General features: G+C 37.4%; 2 protein-coding genes across 7 annotated transcripts in view; both read left to right on the plus strand.

Moving 5' to 3' along the window:
• LOC134819744 (catenin delta-2-like) overlaps window positions 1-8,337 on the plus strand; it is a 40,785-nt gene extending 32,448 nt beyond the window's left edge. For 3 of the 6 annotated variants that reach the window (XM_063829862.1, XM_063829866.1, XM_063829864.1), the window contains 9 exons: window positions 451-569; window positions 806-1,103; window positions 1,290-1,460; window positions 1,596-1,737; window positions 5,798-5,950; window positions 6,360-6,487; window positions 6,852-7,029; window positions 7,307-7,551; window positions 7,805-8,337. In XM_063829862.1, coding sequence (XP_063685932.1) covers window positions 451-569; window positions 806-1,103; window positions 1,290-1,460; window positions 1,596-1,737; window positions 5,798-5,950; window positions 6,360-6,487; window positions 6,852-7,029; window positions 7,307-7,551; window positions 7,805-7,900 — 1,530 coding nt within the window. In that variant the 3' untranslated portion in view covers window positions 7,901-8,337. The remainder of the gene's footprint in view (window positions 1-450; window positions 570-805; window positions 1,104-1,289; window positions 1,461-1,595; window positions 1,738-5,797; window positions 5,951-6,359; window positions 6,488-6,851; window positions 7,030-7,306; window positions 7,552-7,804) is intronic. The other 3 variants (XM_063829863.1, XM_063829868.1, XM_063829865.1) reach the window with 1 other exon arrangement.
• A 2,994-nt stretch (window positions 8,338-11,331) lies between these two features.
• On the plus strand, window positions 11,332-13,686 carry LOC134820114 (monomeric sarcosine oxidase-like). The gene is made up of 3 exons (XM_063830336.1): window positions 11,332-11,367; window positions 12,108-12,252; window positions 12,473-13,686. The coding sequence occupies exons 1-3, from the start codon at window positions 11,332-11,334 to the stop codon at window positions 13,582-13,584; spliced, it is 1,293 nt and encodes a 430-aa protein (XP_063686406.1). The 3' UTR covers window positions 13,585-13,686.
• The last annotated feature ends 7,318 nt before the right edge of the window (window positions 13,687-21,004 follow it).

The raw sequence follows: 21,004 nt of genomic DNA on the forward strand, positions 1-21,004 counted from the left end.
GTTGAAAAGTATCCGTCTCACATCCCCGAGCTTTTTTACTTTAGTCTACAATTTTCTTTTAGACTAATGTAACGGTTCATGCTCGGTAATTTACCGTTGCATACTGACGTAGTATTTACGTACTCATTTTCAGAACATTAATACACGAATCCGTCTATCAGTTCAAAATGTTTTGAAATATTTTGAAATATACTGTTATCCTTACATATTTTCATTTAGTGCTCTTAACGACAAAAACAGACATACAGTACCAGCCATTATATAATATATTAAAATGAAGCAATTAAATAAATATAAGAATATAGGGCATACAAGACTACATTTTGAGAGGAGCTCAAAATCAAAATCTATCAAATAAGACAAACAGTTAAATATTGTTATAAATTGTATTCGTATTAGTCTATATTAGTCTATATTAGTCTATATTAGTCTAACCAAGTTCACCCTCAGAACATAATAATACCGCTGTCCGGTTGGAAGGAAACTCAAGGTATCCCATTTGACCAGATAGGCTACAACCCAAACATCAGCTGGACAACCGTGTTTAGAAACGCTACAGGCTGCTTGAAGTTAGTTTAAATACTTTATAATTTAACTTTATAATTACAAATACTTTATGGTTGTATAAAATTTGGATACCATTTTCAGCTCTTAGAGTAAATACTTTGTCATTATTTACAACTATTTCAACAAATCAAGAATAACAATGTACATTACACTATTGTAGGACGCCCTATAACTTCCCGTCAAACTTGACAATAATCATCTAATTAATTAGCCAACTAAATGTGGTATAATTAATCAGGAACCTGTCGTCAGCGGGTCTTGAAGGGCGAACCCTCCTTCGTCTCTGCCACGGACTAGTAGATAGCCTCCTCTGGACGGTCAGGTCAGCACAAGGCAAGAACGACGTAGATAACAAAGCAGTGGAGAACGCGGTGTGTATCTTGAGGAATCTGTCCTACAGATTGGAGGCGGAAGTGGCTCCGGAGGTGAAGTACGGAGCGGGGGATGACTGGAGGTCACGTGGTTTGGGAGGAGGCCAGTTCAGGAGGAAGACTCCGGAAGAGGGGAAGAAGAAGAAGAAGGGCAAGGGAAGAGAGGTAAGGAGATGGAATTTCACTGTAGCTTGTGGATCCTGTGCTTTGTTTAGTTATACTCGGCGTTAGTGTATACGTTATTGGTGATACTCTTAACTATGACCGATAAAAACCATAACTTTGAAACATTTTGAACGTTTAATATGAATCCCACCGACTACTTTTAAGGCTAATAACTGGATGTTGCAGGTAAATGTAACGCCACTACCTGACCACACCGCTGGGGTGGGGTTACTATGGCAATCAGGTGTGGTTAGAGTGTATCTGGATCTGTTGTTGGAATGCAGTAACCCTGAGACTCTGGAGGGGGCTGCTGGAGCGTTACAGAACCTCACTGCTTGCTCCTGGGAACCTGCTCAGGTATTTTATATAGTTTATTGTTAAAATTCCTTAAAATTTGCTGAGTCACACTATTTAAAATAATTAAAATAACATTCACATTTTTTTCTTAAAAAGCAGACAATTAGCATTTAATGAACAAGTTCCTCTCTCCAGGCAATAAGAGAGACAGTTAGAAAAGAGAAAGGATTGTCTGTTATAACGAGTCTACTTAGACTCCCCAACGACCTGGTGGTCAGAGCCACTGCTTTTTGTCTCCGGAACCTGGCTATTGATCATAAGAACAAGGAACTGCTAGGTTTGTAAACTTTCTACCCTGTTATTAACTCTCTTATTTATTATTACTAAATATAACGGTCAATATTGAGGTTATGTCATTAAATGCAGGCATACTTGAAGATGTTTCTTATTATTTGTTGTTTAAAGCAAATCAGTAAGCCCGTGTGGAACTACATCACTGCTCAAAACTTTGGACTTTCGTCCTCGACTAATGTGTATTCTGTTATCTTAATTAAGAAACGAGGGGTAATGGACAATTATAGCGTGCCTAATTCAGAGATGATTATATTAGCCCCTTTATAATATGAACCTGAATTCAGAGTATAAAGATAACAGTCCTGGGCGACGGTCGACTCATGACTGTACCTCAAATATCCATGTTTATCACAAAGAAGCAAGTTCATGCGTAGAAAATCCAGGGAATTCGTTTAAAATATAATTGTCTTTTCCTAGTGAGTGATCTGTAATGTCGATAACACTTTTATCTTGATTGACATGATTTACAACGCACGTAATATTAATTTTAGTCTGAAAAGTGAAAATTTAACCGAGACTGTGCCCCAGCTGATTTTGGTTCATGCCTTGACTGCTCCTGGATCCCAGCTGTGTATTGAAAAATTACTAAATTACTTAGTAAACGTGAATTTTAAAATACGTGAAAAAACGTGGTTTAAATGTAAGAACAGGTCTAACATGGCGAGCAGCAGAGTAACCGGCGTTATGCACTGTACCGGACTTATATATATAATATAGATTAGTAAGTTAACTCAACTTCAAAGCTTGCTGTAGGATTACGCCCAAGTTAAAATAAGTGCCTCTAAATGAAATTGAGTTACTAATATCTTGATGAAGGCCTAGTGGGCTTCAGGAAAAATACTTCTTACATCGTGCAGATATTCTACAGCTTTTAGCGCATATATGACTATACTATAATCATAAACCACTGAGCTAAATCTTTCGAATTTTAAATACTTAGTGACGATTCCAGTACCACTTCATAATTACTACTTTAACATACTAATACTATACTACTATTATTATAGAGCTATAGTATAAATAGGTAAATGTTAAGCTACTCTTTATCTCAAGATTCAATTCCGTACTTTTATTCAGTTAGTCCAAATCCTTTACAAATATCTTACTCAGGCAATATATATTTTATTATCGTATTTAAAGTCCGGTACAGTGCATAACGCCGGTTACTCTGCTGCTCGCCATGCTAGACCCGTTCTTAAATTTAAACCAATAAAAAGTGTCAAAATATAAACAAGTTGACAGTAACCATTGATCACATCGGTTACAGAGCTGTATGCTAATACTTTCACGTTTTTTCATGTATGTTATTTTACCAAAACCCATAATCATGGGTAGAGTGGACCGCTGTCAGTGTCTCTCTTTCCCAAACAAAAGGAAATGATATTACTTTGATTGACCGTTCTCAAATGCAAAATGATACCGAGAATGAAATCGGTCGCTCGCTTTTCCCATTCATTCACGGCTTACGAATTGTAATAAGTTTCGATTGATTACATCAATCAGATGCTGTAAAAATCTCTTTGGGTTGCGTTCGGGTCGATACCTAGTATTTCGGGGTAAGGGTGGTAGTTATTAGTATTACTTATTGAATTAGCTGAAGTTTATTGAATCTTCATTGCCGAGTACAGCTGCCTTTGGGTAGTTCTTCTTAATCTATTACAATTGTAAATGAATGGGAAAAGCGAGCGACCGATTTCATTCTCGGTATCATTTTGCATTTGAGAACGGTCAATCAAAGTAATATCATTTCCTTTTGTTTGGGAAAGAGAGACACTGACAGCGGTCCACTCTACCCATGATTATGGGTTTTGGTAAAATATCATCTCTTTTTGATTATAATGTCAGGGTACTTTATAAAGTCGAAATATAAACTGATATCTTCATTAATAAGGAGGAAGTTTCAACAATTTCGAAATTTTTCCTTTAAAAACATTTCCTTGTGTTTAGGGAAGCATATCGGTCGATCACTGACTGAATATGCCACTTAATACTCATTCAAGTTGGCATTAAATTCATATATAATGACATTAAACTGTCGTGGCAAAGCAGAATTTGTTGGAAATCACGAATGAGCAAAATTCTCACCTTTCGCACGTGCAAACTTTGAGCAGACGTTGCGTGCGCATCCAATATTGAATCGCCGTAAATTTTTGCATGTAATTGTTTTATATATAGCTTGATAAGCATGCAAAGTTTCAAAGTATTTCAAGAAGAACTGTAATCACAACGGCACTCTAAAGTTGACAGAAAATGACGAAAACAGCAATTTTCAGTGATTTTAGCGATTTTCTATCAATTTGGGCGTGTCCCAACGTGTGCAACTTTTCGATTTTCAACTTTAAAACTAGCCTATGACACAATTTATACCTATAGGAAGCAGAACTGAGCTCCACAACCCAAGGCATGGCCCAACACCAGAGAATACTAAATCGCAAAATTGACGTTTTTATAAAATAATACTTCAAAAAAGCACAAACTTCAATGACGAATATCTTTATGAAGGAGCAAGCTAGAAAAACTTTCCGGTAGATTTTCAGAATGCTTGAACAATTATCTAAGGTAAAAATTCTTCAGATTTTGAATAAAATTACTCCTTAATGGTTTAAAATTAATTTTAAAAGTTATTACTTTGTCAAAAAACAAGTTTTAAAAACGGTTAACTTGATGACGTCATCAAGGGGTGTTTATGACGTCATATAATTTTTTTATACAATGTAAACTAAAGTATAAACAATTATTTTCAAGACCTGTGGTCGGAAATGGCTGTATCTTTTATACTTTTGAATCTATGGACAAATAAATACAGGCTACAATTGACTGGCAAAGCGTCTATCCCTGAATATATATATGTATATATGTATATATGTATCACGACAATCTATCGTAAAACAGGGGTTCTAGAAAACCCACTTCCCGATGCTCCTGAAACCTGAAACTTTTTTTGCAGTCGATTTGTTCAACGTCTAGACGCCCTGAAAAATTTCAGATTTCTAACTCAATTTTAACATGGTTTTTAAGGCACCTGAATATGGCGATTTTGGGTTTTTTACCGAATTTCGTATAACAGTGCTGGCGAGTATTTTATGCAAATTTCTTTAAAATCTCAACATAACTATTTTTATTCCTGTCATCTTTGACTTCAAATTAGAATGTTTTGAACTAAAAATAAATCTGCTGAACGACTTCCGATGAGTCTTAATGCCTGAAAAACTCCTGCCGGAGGCGGCGGCCTTGGGCCGCCGCCTCCGGCCGGAGTGCACGCTTCGCGTGCACGAAAGAGGCTTCCGACGAGTACCAAAGGGGGTATAATAGTAAAGGGGGTACAATAGTAAAGGGGGTACATAGTATACCCCCAATAAAGACACCGCTCGTGCTTGCCAGCACTGTGATAATTCATGTTTACTACGTATTTAAGTAATTTGTCAATACACAGTTGGGGATCCAGGAGCAGTCAGGGCATGAACCAAAAATCAGCTGGGGCACAGTCTCGGTTAAGTTTTCACTTTTCAGACTAAAATTAATATTACGTGCGTCAATCCAGATAACAGTGTTATCGACATTACAGATCACTCACTAGGGGGTCACTAGGAAAAGACAATTATATTTTAAACGAATTCCCTGGATTTTCTATGCATGAACTTGCTTCTTTGTGATAAACATGGATATTTGAGGTACAGTCATGAGTCGACCGTCGCCCAGGACTGTTATCTTTATACTCTGAATTCAGGTTCATATTATAAAGGGGCTAATATAATCATCTCTGAATTTGGCACGCTATAATTGTCCATTACCCCTCGTTTCTTAATTAAGATAATAGAATACACATTAGCCGAGGACGAAAGTCCCAAGTTTTGAGCAGTAATCCACACGGGCTTACTGATTTGCTTTAAACAACAAATAATAAGAAACATCGTTAAGCATGCCTGCATTTAATGACATAACCTCAACATTGACCAGGATATTGAGTAATAAAACATTCAATTGAACAAACTAGTGACCAATTATTAACAACCCAATCACTCCTTAAAACGCCATCTCACCAGGTAAACACGCGACGTTGGATCTGGTAAAACGACTGCCGGGAGGGGACGGTATGGACGGTATCACGGATATAACCATTACCGGGGTTGTATCGGCTGTCTCCGAGATAGTGGCAGACAGCCAAGACAATGCTCGTATTTTCAGAGATTATGATGGTAAGTAGAGATTATTGATATTTTATAGGCGGGGTAATTGGTAAAGTGTGGGCTGTAGAGGCATTAATTAGTTATTTAATTATCTACTAATTAGTTATTTATGACCGTGCCAGTCTGGTCTAAGTGTTGCTGGCATAAACAGTCCTTACATGGTGGTTATGGAAGGGGCTCGAGAGATTCAATTAATGAAGGATTGTATAGAAAATCCGATTCTCCTTTACAACAATTAAAAGTTCTACATCATGATAATAGAATGTTGGAATACTATGATAACGTTCATTGCAAATATCAAACATTCGATTAACAATTCAAACATTTAATTAACAAATCAAACATATTTTATGGACATAATATCGAACGTTCAATAAACATAATATGAAACACTTAATAACAGATGTCCATGTTTCAGGAGTGGGAAGGCTAATGATAATAGCTCGCTCACAAGATATCTACAACCGACAGTGTGTTTTCACCTCCAACAAGATCCTAGCTGCACTTTGGGAAGTTAAAGATATCAAGAGACAGCTCAAATCAATGGTACGTAACTGAAAAAAATAAATTTAAAATATTTTTTAAATGGTACTTTACTAAAAAACTATATATTTAAAATTTGTTTTAAATGGTACGTTACTATCTCTGAAGCTGCGAACAATTTTCATCAGAAATCTGGATTTTGGGATCAAGGAAAATGCCACCATTTTTTGTAAGACTCGTATGAGAAAAACAAATTGCAAAGCTTGACTAGTATGTTGCATGATAAAATAACAAATTGCAAAGCTTGACTAGTATGTTACTTTGTTTACTTTGGAGGTTTTAACCTACATGCATCACGTGATCTACTCCATATTCACTACTTACTTATCAACTAAGTTTAAGTAACTAAGTCACCCCTTTACCTCAGGGCTGGAATATCTCGTTCTACACGCGTTTACAGACCCTGGATAGATCTAACGATGGAATGGCAGGAATGGAGTACGATGAAACCAGGAACCAGTTCCGTATCTCCGGTTCTGATAAACCTGCTCTTCCTGACCACTGTGTTAAGAGTCCCGACCCTACCTTCGACTCTCATACTATGGGTAAGTTTTGTTGATTTGTGGTTGGTATTATCCGTCTAGTCAGTCAAATAAGGAATCTGATTCTGGCCAATCAGCATGCTCATCGATATTCTGTTATTTCTCGATTTATCACTTATCACTAATCTGTAACTGTATCAAATAATCTGAATCTATATTTTATCAGATCGATTTGGAAATGGCGCCTTTCGAAATTAGATTATAGTGCCCGTTATCATTTTGATTTAGTTTAATGTCAGGAGATAAAATAGAAAATATTCTGATCTCATCTTCCCGTCAGGTCGTAACCACGGAACACCAGATATGTTATCTCCCGCCCTCACAACAATTACATCCTCGCCTAGCAACCACGTGACGTCACCCAATAGTCACGTGCCGTCACTACATCAATACCAAATGACGTCATCACAACGTCACGTGTCGTCATCGCCCGCCCACAGTGCCGAGTACGAATCACCACTTCAGAATAGGTCCTCAACGTTAGGACGAAACAATAACTCTGTTCTCCCGCACAAGTCATATCAGGTTTGAAAAATCTACCTTATTTTCATTGTTGCCATTTGCAAAGTCTGATGGTCAGTACTTAGTGTTGATATTTTGTATCATTTATTCTTATGATTCAAATACCTCACCCTTCGAACATCTGTTACCTAAATCTAAAATAAGCAATACAAAAACAGAAATGTCTGCCTTTTCAAAACTCTGTTTATATAATTTAAATTTAATACCAAGACCTTAATTATTCACGTGGTTAACCCTATTCCTGAACCACCACCAGCAGGAGCCACCTGAGCTACCCCAAAGAGGACACAGTACCTTACCGAGCAGAAACTATCAGAGTAACCGATACACTGTCGCTGATTCTTGGGTGTGATGGTGATACTGATAGTGAAACTGATCCCTTAGTTTCTCTTTCGTTTTCCGAGTGAACTTTATCTTTTTTGTACATGTTTTTCGGAGTGGAGACTACAGTTCAGTTTTTATTCAGCAACAAACTCAGTTAGTTCAGCTTTGGACTGTGTATTGGAAAAAGTTACCAAAAATATACGTGGCAGCTCCCAGCGAATTCAACGAAAATCAACGAAAACATTTTTGGGTGTTACAATGTCGCGGAGTTAAGCATCTTGCGATATCTGACGAATGACGATCTATCTTACACCGACTTGGTGATAAATAATGAAATTGTTTGTTTTACTCTATGCTAGGATACGTGCAGGATTAAAATCACCTTTAGAATTACTATATTACATTTCTAGATAGTTAGTTAGTTTGTGAATTTTGTTTTTTGACGCCATTCAGTTTTAGGCTACATTCTTTAAGTTTAGGTATAGTTTTTTGTTAAATAGAAGAACATGTAATACGACAATTTATAAGGTGGTAGTCGTAGAATTGATTGATCACTTATTATTTATTTTTCTATTTTTGGTTGCTAATTTATAATGAGAATGTATTTGATCGATGAATAAACTTGTTTGAAATTGCTATATTTCGAAACTTTAACTTTGAGAACATACATTTATTTATTAAGTTTATCGTGCCACACACAGTGAAGAGTCCGTGAAGGCTATTATTATTATTGTCGCAAAAAACTATATTAGACAATCTGAGCCTACAGTTCTGGTTCGTAGCCAGTTAAGTTCAAAATTAATTTTGAAAAATTGGAACTAAGTTCAATATATTAAAAAATAAATGTCACCACCACATTGTAACGCGATGCGTTACTGTGCCGCGCCGCGCACTCAATGAGGCTTCTCACAGATCGGCGAGATGCGCTACTGTGCCGCGCCGAGCTGAGATGAATTGACATCGTCAATTAACCACCACACAGTTCATCAAGTATCTTGCTAACCTTGTACGCCATGATAATCGAATAGCTTAAAATAAATTTCAGGAGACGAACGGATCATTAGGTTATGGGTAAATTTCTGTGTAAATCAGAATGTGACACACACTTTGGTTTAGTGTGTCACACACAGTCCTTGAAGGCTATTATTATTATTATCGCTCGTCTAAAAAATTATCACGTGACTTCAGACTTGGGTTTTTACAGTTTTGCAGCCGAACAAGACAGTTTTAGTTAACATAAACTTTAACCTTAATCGTAGCCCCGAAGCTAACCATAACCCTTACCACAACCATAACCCGGGCCCTAAACAATCGAATTCGTATTTTACTAGCCTGTCACGTGACCTAAACGGTTTTTTGCCCATAACTCTCCGACTCCAGGGAAGTATTTTATAACCCTACTTCATGGCGGGTGATTCGGAATCAGCGTCCAAAAATACACCGATTTAGATCACTTTCATGCCCAAAGGGCCTTTTCACAAGAATTTTCTTAAAATTTGGGCGAGCGATATAGTTGTCATACGCTGTTTGACGGATGTTGCTATGTGCTAGTCTAAATTTCTTCGAAGTAGCGCGCGCCGCTTTCTTCTCGAAATGGCCGGGCCAGATCATTAACAATGGTCAAATACGTTACATGACCCGCCGCGCACGAGTGCGCGGCTCCCCTGCATGTATCGTCGAAACTCTACTACTATAGTGAAGCGACAGTTGGGGTCACCACGTGATACAATTACAAATACAACGATTTAGTAGGAGCAGAATTCAACTGCAAGGCGAAAATAATACCATAAGCCGCAAAAATAAACTGAAAATAGCAGCTTTCATTTTATTATATTAACAGGTGATACTTTTATTTGTAAAATATCTGTTCCAGGACCGTCGACGAGTCCAACTCGGCGCGCGTCCTGGTAGGTTATAAACCTACAATCATGAATCATTTTACTGATAGTGATATTAATGATCTCTACAGTGGTCATTGCAGTGATATCCCTTTTTCCAGTTTTGGAAAAATTTTCTGAATGGTTTAGTCTATGACCAGCATTTTTACGTTATTCAGAGTTATTACGGTAGGTCGAAGAACAGGATCCTTAAATGGGCTCTCATCGAAAATCTGGTAAGGACTATGTTTTTATCGGACTATGGAAATCTTGATGGCAAGATTGCACGAGTCGATTTCTATTATATGGCAATGACGGAGTTTGCCTTTTTAAGTACTTCGTGACCCGAGATGACCCTCAATGGTTGTTCACAATATCAGTCCTCACTATCAACATCGTCTGCTTTGTTATTGTCACTGTATCTTCATCAACATCTCCACCATAAAATCTTCCAGTTTACTTACAAAAGGTGAAGGTCCCACCGCTGACAAGGTTAACAAGAGAAACTTAAAGCTACAGCAGAAAGTGGCCACCATTATTATCACTGACTTTCTTTGTTGGGTTCCCTTTGTCTTGGTTTGCTTCCTGCACTTTTTTGAAGTGCTAAACGCTTCACCTCAATACGGACTCTTCTCGATCATCCTGCTGCCGATCAACTCTGTGATAAACCCGTTCTTGTACAACGAGATAATGATGCGACAAACGGATAAGGTGAGCCAGCTAGTAGGAAAGTCCTGTTGGGCTAAAACAGGGCAGATTAGATGAGCTGACTTTTTGATTACACGGATTGGGATATCACTAGATTTGCCATTTTCAAACTTGGAAATTATTTCCATGAGCTCAGTATGTGAACAACAGTCAGTTAGGAATATAGAGGCAGAGCTATTGTTGGATGGCAGGAGGTAGTCTTCAAATGTTGAAAATTCAGAAGCCTGTATAGGCAGGTCAGCTATTGATTCATTTAGAGTGGAGGCAATGAAGTTAAAGTATTTGTTGAACTCGTTTGCAATAACCCTTCTGTTGTGACAGCGATGTGAAAAGTTTGAAGAAAGTGGGACTTTTGAGTCTCGAGATATGCGCCTTTGTGACCCCCAAAATTGCCCCTTTGGATAAGGTTTCCTGTGTTTGCAAGAATATCTTGAGTTCGGCTTCTTAAAATTGGCCGAAAATTTCACCGATTATCCGTCTCCTGGCCATACAAATGTGTGAAAAGTTTGAGTAAACTGTAAAGCAATGTTTTACTCTTATGAAATGCATTAGAAACCACCCTACAACTAAAAGAGCCGTAAACGTGACAACTCCTACAAAAAAGGAGAAGAAACAGAAATAGAAATTCGGTTCTCTGGGTCACCGTCAAATAGCAACTACTGCTACGTTCGGCTTGTCTGATATTCTGTTGTTGAATTATAGCAGGAACGAGGATAATTGAAAGCCATCCTTGAAGTGAGGTCACAGTGAAAACAGAACTAGTTTGATGACTCTAGAAATGAAGTTAGGGACTGATTTCTCACTCTCATCTTTAACACTCTCCAGCTTACAGGATGTATCTGGAATTTCACCGAAGCAGTTGTGTAGCATAAATATGGGAGGTAAAGAGATTGGCAGTACAATGAGAAGGGTGAGTATCTTCCAACCCAGCAGCTCCAACAGCAGGTATCTCAGCACGGCCGACCAGATCCCACCAACTGTGCAACTGCAAACCACGGAGATTATCAGCATTGTGTCCTCCAGAACCTTCTTAAAAGAAATCAGTTGAGCGATCATCTCGCAATGCAGAGCGAAGTTCAGTCCAACACATGATTCATCTAGAACTTCCCACCAGGACATCAGATCTCTCTGTATTTATAAGTTAAAACCATGCGTCCGTAAGAAGGACAGTTAAACGTTTGGTTTACAATTTGTTTTGACAATGGTTTACTATTTGTTTAGACTAAACAACAATTAGTGAGCTGGCCACAGAGTTGAGAGTCTGATTTCGTATTTCATAGTCAATTCCTATATTGAGATTTTCATTTGTTTAATATTCTACCTGCGGCTACAACACATGTAACTTCTTGAATTCAGCCTAAAACATGACATCATAAGTGCAAACTCGCCTCTTAGCAAGTTATTATCATCATAAACTGCGAAAAATCGGTTAAATGGGTCATTAGCGACCCACTAGGACCACAAAATTGATTAATTAAATACAATGTTGCAAACTTTTACAAATATTAGTACAAAAACATATTATATCTTGGTCATTACTCCTGTACGTTGATTTAACTTCTTAAATCGATCAACTGGGTCAATAACGACACACTCGGAAGTTGAACCACTTCATTAATTATCACATATAATAATAAAACTTCACATCAGAGAATCATGTGTGAAAAGAAAGTAAAGTCTCCTGGATCAGATATTTCGTACGATGTTTGTGTTGTGGGTGCGGGAGCGTTTGGCTCGTGTACTGCATACCATCTCTCTAAATTCCCGAACTTGGATATCTGTCTAGTGGGACCTGGTTGGTAAATGTATAAATTTCATTTTCCTATATATAATAATTGATTGCGGCTGCCTCATTCAGATTTTTATATAAATAATTTATTTTAAATAACACAAAACAAATACTATTACTAGAGTATTAATACACTTACCCCTCCAATAGCTTTTTGGATTGTTTTAAAAAATTGAAAAAATCTCAACAATATACAGAACTGAAATGATCTGATGTAAAATTGCAGGAGAACCAGAAAAGAAGAGCAGGAAAGAAGCAGTGTTCGGGTGCCACTACGACGAAGGCAGGATAACACGAGTCATATCAGATGTTAAAACGTTCCAGCTGCTATCGTACCGCAGTACTCTCAAGTTCGCCCAGTTGGAAAGAGAGTCTGGGCTCAAGATTTTCTCCGAAGTAGGATACGGTATGGTGGGTGTTATAATCGGAAAGTTCGCTATCGAGGTGAAAAATGGTGACGAATTTTGCGAGAAGAATGGCATTGATTACGAGATTTTGGATGAAAAGACTGACAGCGAAAAATGGAGTTATTTTGTTCCCCCGAAAAACTTTACAGGAAGGTTGGTTGGGAAGCTGAGTGGATATCTGAGTATAAGGAACCTTATAAGAGCTGCTAAAGTAGTTGCTAGTAATACTGGGGTTCACTACAAAGAAATCGTAGCAACTAGTATTCACAAGATAGGTGACATGTTCCAGATAAAACTTGCTGATGACACGATAATCAACAGTAAAAAAATTGTCCTCGCATGTGGCTCCTTCATCAACTTTTTCGATTTCCCCCTTCAGAAACCTCTCCAACTGGAGTTGATGGGCCACTCTGTCATGAAGTTTGAAGTAAGTGAAGAGGATTACGAACTAACTAAAGATTTCCCGGCAATGAACTATCGATACGATCCAAAGAACGGAGATGTCTATCTCTTCATCCTACCTCCAATCCAATACCCAAACGGTAAATATTACATAAAACTAGGCCACACTGCGGACTACCCTGCGGAGGGGTTAGAACAGAGTTTGGGGACGCTGGAGGAGGTTAAAGATTGGTACTGTATGGAGGATTATACTCCCGCTAGGGATCACTTCACTAAATATTTCAAACAGATGTTCCCCTCAATAGTTCCCGTCTCAGTGCAGTTAGACCACTGTGTCATATCACTCACTAAAACGGGCAGACAGTATATTGGGTTTGATTCTGAAAATGTTCTGGTGGCGGCTGGCGGCAATGGGGCTTCAGCAAAAATGGGACTTGAGATTGGGAACATTTGTGCCAATAGCATTGTGAAGGGGGAGTGGGATTACGATTTAGATGAAATCGATTTTAGAATTGTTTATAAAAAGTAAATTTGTTTGAAACTGGAATTGTCTAATTATCACTGTCCATTTATTTATAATAGTGTATTAGCTGAACTGTTTGATAATCAGTTTAGGAAACAATCCAACGTATTTTTTCTACGGTCCAAAATCCAACTAAAATTAAATCACTCACCTAGGAATCTTAATTTTTTTACAGAAGGGCCCTGAGCATATGAAAGTAGCATCATTAGATGTATTCTCGATGTTGATTCCAAAACAACTCAAAAACATGATTACAATTATCAATATTACAAAAAAATTGTTTATTGTGACAAAATTTACATTAGACTAAAATCCACTAAAATTAAAATAGCTGCGTTGTTTCAACACCAACTAGGAAGCGAAAAAGCTGAACATTAGGTGGCTCATGTCCGCCATCGTTTTTTAATCGATTCGAAAAAAACGATGGCGGACATGAGCCATGGCTCATGTCCGCCATCGTTTTTTTCCCCGATTTTTTCCGATTTAATGAGTTAAAAAGTTCCAACAAAATCTTTTAACATATAATTGGTAAAACATTTTCGGACATCTTCAATACCTAATAAGGATAAGGGTTAATACTCCAATTAAATCAGAAAATTATAATTAAAACTAAGGGATTTTAGATAAATAAAAGTCAAACTCTCAAAAAAGGAAATGGAAAGCACTCGGGTATGGGGGGTTGTGAGGCCCCGACTAGTAGAAAATATACTAGTTCATGAAATAATTTAAGGACCATTAGGCATCATGAAAAGTTTTATTTTTAAATAAAAGTGGCATACCAAAAGGATCACATGAATTAATACCATACGGTTTCAAAGTTCTGAGTTTTTGTATAAGTAGATTTTCGTTAACTTCTAAATTACTAGGACTAGAATTCTTAAGGATAAAAACATTATAAGAAGCATCAAAATCAGGTCTATTAGAAAGGTTATGCGAGTCTATAAAGTGAGCTGCTAAACTATAAGTGTCACTATCATCAGATAAAAAGTCATCACTAAGTTTAAAGGAAGGGTTTTCTAATAATTTATAACAGTAAGCTCTATGTTCGGTTACTCTTTCGTGCAAAGTCCTAACGGTACGTCCAACATAGCAGAAAGGATACGGACATAATTTACGATTGAATATATAAACTATGTTGTAGCTAGAACAGGTCCCTGGAGCTTGTCTTATCTTGACTCCATTAATACAATAAGATTTTTCACTTCCTATCATTGCACAACACTTACAATTTTTTTGATGGCAAGGTTCTGTTTTTGTTAAAGTGTTATTCTCTGCATGTAATTGTGAGTTGAGGAGTCTTCTCCGCAAAGTAGATGAGCCTGATCTTTTAACATAACAGAATAGTCTTTTGCCGGTGTTTCTTTCCTTGCTGGAGGTCTCCGTGTGCTTGTCGTGTCGGTGTTGGAGGTAGACGACAAACTCGGAGATATCTTTATGGTGGACTCAAACTTTTCAATTATGCCTATCAATGCCACGTCACCTCCAAAGGAGGAGATAACACGTATTGTGTTATCAGGGGACACAGGGAGCAATATAGAACTGTTCGAGGTGTCCCTGCAGGTGGGGAGCCTGCGTTCAAATGTTTTCACCTTCGAAGAGATGTTATTGATCATCTTTATAGGATAGTTTGAGTTCGAAAAGCACTCTTTCAGCTCGTCGATTCTTAGGACCAACCTATCATTGTCATTAATGATACGGCGGAGACGGAGACATTGGGAATAGATGATGCTGCTCACTGCTGTAGTTATGGTTAGGGTTGGTGAATCCAAAGTATAGATAAGACCTAGAATCAGTTTCCTTTACATACAGGTCAGTCTGGAGGTTACCATCAACGTCAAATGCAAATTGTATGTCGAGGAAACAAGTAAATCCTCCAGAATCGTCTATGCTGAACTCATCTATATTAAGACCTACATTAGTATTACTGAGTCTCGAGTTGACATTAGAGATAAATTCTGAAAACTGTCTTTTTGTTCCATCAAAAAAACCTGCTCCATCGTCTATCATGTATTATTATCTCTTTACTGTTGGCACGTTTTTCATCAAGTGTTCATCAGAATATACTACTTTTCTCCTGTAATAGTAAACTGCTATATTCGCAATTTGTATTTTGTACACAGAGGCTTCCTCCTGTTGGTATTCCGACTAGTTGTTGGTACCAATCACCTTCAAATTGGCCAATAGAAGCTCTGAAGCTGAGGTCCACGAGGGCAAGGATCCATTGTTTGAACTCCTCACTCCATTCCGTTCGATATTCAGTCATAGTAACAGTTAGGGCTTCCATTGCCAAATCGGATTTAAGAGAATCAAGACCTTGTAGTCAAAAGCGAAGCTTCTGAGCTAGCGTTCAGTATTGAATGAACTGTTGATGCCGTCTAACCAGCTAAGTGCACCTCAAAAGTCGATAAGTAGATCCCCACAAAATTGTACGCGTGTAAATTATCATGTGAAAAATCATATGACTCGACCGTACTTTGGGCTTGAGCCAGCTCGTTTAACGATTTTCAAACGGCCAATACCAGCTATGCCTATACCACGTGTCTATACCACTTGCCTGACATTCGTTGGTCACGAGTGACGAAAATCGTACGTGGAGCAGGCTCAAAGGAATGGTTAGGGTTAGGGTTAGGGTTGAAGTTGAAACCAAAACAAAATATAGCCAGAAGCAGAATGAAATAGAGTTAAGGTCAATTCGGTATGATAAAGTTCTTACTACTTCGGGCACAATAAGAGTTAGGGTAAGGGTTACAGTTAGGGTAAGGATTCAAAACGTATTATATCTGGTATCCTCTTAAAGTACTTCTTAATACAAATCTCTAGCCGTTGACTGCATCAAAAAACATGTTTCCTATCAAATGTTACAGCCGGTTGAAAATTGCAGTGTCATTTTAATAGATAGAAATCCCCTTAATATAAACTTTCTTGGTAAATTGACTAATCCACAATCATCTTCAAATTTAGTGTCATCTGATAGAACTCCTTCGTCCGATCGTAATGTCGTTGACTAAAGTGAAAAATACCATTCCGATCATAAGATATGACCATTTTAAGATCAAGGTAATGGTAGAGAGGATTCCGTAACAATGTAGGACATTACTTTGGAAGGTCCTACACGTAGTATAAATTCCTAAAAAAGGGCTATAATCACGTGATAAACCACAAAGACAGGCCTTCCAAAGTAACACAAAACCTTCCAAAGTAACACAAAACCTTCCAAAGTAACACAAAACCTTCCAAAGTAACACAGAAACCTTCCAAAGTAACACAGAAACCTTCCAAAGTAACACAAAACCTTCCAAAGTAACACAAAACCTTCCGAAGTAACACAGAAACCTTCCAAAGTAACACAAAACCTTCCAAAGTAACACAAAACCTTCCGAAGTAACACAAAACCTTCCGAAGTAACACAGAAACCTTCCAAAGTAACACAAAACCTTCCAAAGTAACACAAAACCTTCCGAAGTAACACAAAACCTTCCGAAGTAACAGAGAAACCTTCCGAAGTAACACAGAAACCTTCCGAAGTAACACAGAAACCTTCCAAAGTAACAATAAACCTTCCGAAGTAACAATAAACCTTCCGAAGTAACAATAAAACTTCCGAAGTTACACAGAAACCTTCCGAAGTAACACAGAAACCTTCCAAAGTAACAATAAACCTTCCGAAGTAACACAGAAACCTTCCGAAGTAACACAGAAACCTTCCGAAGTAACACAGAAACCTTCCGAAGTAACACAGAAACCTTCCGAAGTAACAATAAACCTTTTGAAGTAACAATAAACCTTTTGAAATAACAATAAACCTTCCGAAGTAACAATAAACCTTCCGAAGTAACACAGAAACCTTCCGAAGTAACACAGAAACCTTCCGAAGTAACACAGAAACCTTCCGAAGTAACACAAAAACCTTCCGAAGTAACACAGAAACCTTCCAAAGTAACAATAAACCTTCCGAAGTAACACAGAAACCTTCCGAAGTAACACAGAAACCTTCCGAAGTAACAATAAACCTTTTGAAGTAACAATAAACCTTTTGAAGTAACAATAAACCTTCCGAAGTAACAATAAACCTTCCGAAGTAACACAGAAACCTTCCGAAGTAACACAGAAACCTTCCGAAGTAACACAGAAACCTTCCGAAGTAACACAGAAACCTTCCGAAGTAACAGAGAAACCTTCCGAAGTAACACAGAAACCTTCCGAAGTAACACAGAAACCTTCCAAAGTAACAATAAACCTTCCGAAGTAACAATAAACCTTCCGAAGTAACAATAAAACTTCCGAAGTTACACAGAAACCTTCCAAAGTAACAATAAACCTTCCGAAGTAACACAGAAACCTTCCGAAGTAACACAGAAACCTTCCGAAGTAACAATAAACCTTTTGAAGTAACAATAAACCTTCCGAAGAAATACAAAAACCTTCCGAAGTAACACAGAAACCTTCCGAAGTAACAATAAACCTTTTGAAGTAACACAGAAACCTTCCAAAGTAACACAAAACCTTCCGAAGTAACACAAAACCTTCCGAAGTAACACAGAAACCTTCCGAAGTAACACAGAAACCTTCCGAAGTAACACAGAAACCTTCCAAAGTAACAATAAACCTTCCGAAGTAACAATAAACCTTCCGAAGTAACAATAAAACTTCCGAAGTTACACAGAAACCTTCCGAAGTAACACAGAAACCTTCCAAAGTAACAATAAACCTTCCGAAGTAACACAGAAACCTTCCGAAGTAACACAGAAACCTTCCGAAGTAACACAGAAACCTTCCGAAGTAACACAGAAACCTTCCGAAGTAACAATAAACCTTTTGAAGTAACAATAAACCTTTTGAAATAACAATAAACCTTCCGAAGTAACAATAAACCTTCCGAAGTAACAATAAAACTTCCGAAGTTACACAGAAACCTTCCGAAGTAACACAGAAACCTTCCGAAGTAACACAAAAACCTTCCGAAGTAACACAGAAACCTTCCAAAGTAACAATAAACCTTCCGAAGTAACACAGAAACCTTCCGAAGTAACACAGAAACCTTCCGAAGTAACAATAAACCTTTTGAAGTAACAATAAACCTTTTGAAGTAACAATAAACCTTCCGAAGTAACAATAAACCTTCCGAAGTAACACAGAAACCTTCCGAAGTAACACAGAAACCTTCCGAAGTAACACAGAAACCTTCCGAAGTAACACAGAAACCTTCCGAAGTAACACAGAAACCTTCCGAAGTAACACAGAAACCTTCCGAAGTAACAATAAACCTTTTGAAGTAACAATAAACCTTCCGAAGTAACAATAAACCTTCCGAAGTAACAATAAACCTTCCGAAGTAACACAGAAACCTTCCGAAGTAACAATAAACCTTTTGAAGTAACAATAAACCTTCCGAAGAAATACAAAAACCTTCCGAAGTAACACAGAAACCTTCCGAAGTAACACAGAAACCTTCCGAAGTAACAATAAACCTTTTGAAGTAACAATAAACCTTCCGAAGAAATACAAAAACCTTCCGAAGTAACACAGAAACCTTTTGAAGTAACAATAAACCTTCCGAAGAAATACAAAAACCTTCCGAAGTAACACAGAAACCTTCCGAAGTAACAATAAACCTTTTGAAGTAACAATAAACCTTCCGAAGAAATACAAAAACCTTCCGAAGTAACACAGAAACCTTCCGAAGTAACAATAAACCTTTTGAAGTAACAATAAACCTTCCGAAGAAATACAAAAACCTTCCGAAGTAACACAGAAACCTTTTGAAGTAACAATAAACCTTCCGAAGAAATACAAAAACCTTCCGAAGTAACACAGAAACCTTCCGAAGTAACAATAAACCTTTTGAAGTAACAATAAACCTTCCGAAGAAATACAAAAACCTTCCGAAGTAACACAGAAACCTTCCGAAGTAACAATAAACCTTTTGAAGTAACAATAAACCTTTTGAAGTAACACAGAAACCTTCCGAAGTAACACAAAACCTTCCGAAGTAACAATAAACCTTTTGAAGTAACACAGAAACCTTCCGAAGTAACACAAAACCTTCCGAAGTAACAATAAACCTTTTGAAGTAACAATAAACCTTCCGAAGAAATACAAAGACCTTCCGAAGTAACACAGAAACCTTCCGAAGTAACAATAAACCTTTTGAAGTAACAATAAACCTTCCGAAGAAATACAAAAACCTTCCGAAGTAACACAGAAACCTTTTGAAGTAACAATAAACCTTCCGAAGAAATACAAAAACCTTCCGAAGTAACACAGAAACCTTCCGAAGTAACAATAAACCTTTTGAAGTAACAATAAACCTTCCGAAGAAATACAAAAACCTTCCGAAGTAACACAGAAACCTTCCGAAGTAACAATAAACCTTTTGAAGTAACAATAAACCTTCCGAAGAAATACAAAAACCTTCCGAAGTAACACAGAAACCTTTTGAAGTAACAATAAACCTTCCGAAGAAATACAAAAACCTTCCGAAGTAACACAGAAACCTTCCGAAGTAACAATAAACCTTTTGAAGTAACAATAAACCTTTTGAAGTAACACAGAAACCTTCCGAAGTAACACAAAACCTTCCGAAGTAACAATAAACCTTTTGAAGTAACACAGAAACCTTCCGAAGTAACACAAAACCTTCCGAAGTAACAATAAACCTTTTGAAGTAACAATAAACCTTCCGAAGAAATACAAAGACCTTCCGAAGTAACACAGAAACCTTCCGAAGAAACAATAAACCTTTTGAAGTAACAATAAACCTTCCGAAGAAATACAAAAACCTTCCGAAGTAACACAGAAACCTTTTGAAGTAACAATAAACCTTCCGAAGAAATACAAAAACCTTCCGAAGTAACACAGAAACCTTCCGAAGTAACAATAAACCTTTTGAAGTAACAATAAACCTTCCGAAGAAATACAAAAACCTTCCGAAGTAACACAGAAACCTTCCGAAGTAACAATAAACCTTTTGAAGTAACAATAAACCTTTTGAAGTAACAATAAACCTTCCGAAGAAATACAAAAACCTTCCGAAGTAACACAGAAACCTTCCGAAGTAACACAAAACCTTCCGAAGTAACACAGAAACCTTCCGAAGTAACAATAAACCTTTTGAAGTAACAATAAGCCTTCCGAAGAAATACAAAAACCTTCCGAAGTAACACTGACAAAATATCACCCCAAATAAAGAAGTATACCACGTGAAACACGTAATTGGTACCACGTGGAAACAAACCTTCCGAAGTAACACAAAACCTTCTAAAGTAACACAAAACCTTCCGAAGTAACACAAAACGGCAAAACCTTCCGAAGTAACAGGTTTTGCCGTTTTGTGTTACTTTGGAAGGTTTTATGTTACTTCGGAAGGTTTTGTGTTACTTCGGAAGGTTTTGTGTTACTTCGGAAGGTTTTGTGTTACTTTGGAAGG

The sequence above is a fragment of the Bolinopsis microptera genome, chromosome 8 (assembly GCF_026151205.1).
Source record: "Bolinopsis microptera isolate Bmic1 chromosome 8, MBARI_Bmic_1.0, whole genome shotgun sequence".
Classification (NCBI taxonomy): domain Eukaryota; kingdom Metazoa; phylum Ctenophora; class Tentaculata; order Lobata; family Bolinopsidae; genus Bolinopsis; species Bolinopsis microptera.

Coding starts and splice junctions, on each gene's coding strand:
- LOC134820114 (XM_063830336.1), top strand. CDS start 11,332: ATGGGAGGTAAAGAGATTGGCAGTACAATGAGAAGG. Junction 11,368..12,107: donor TTGGCAGTACAATGAGAAGG/GTGAGTATCTTC, acceptor ACTTCACATCAG/AGAATCATGTGTGAAAAGAA. Junction 12,253..12,472: donor TATCTGTCTAGTGGGACCTG/GTTGGTAAATGT, acceptor GTAAAATTGCAG/GAGAACCAGAAAAGAAGAGC.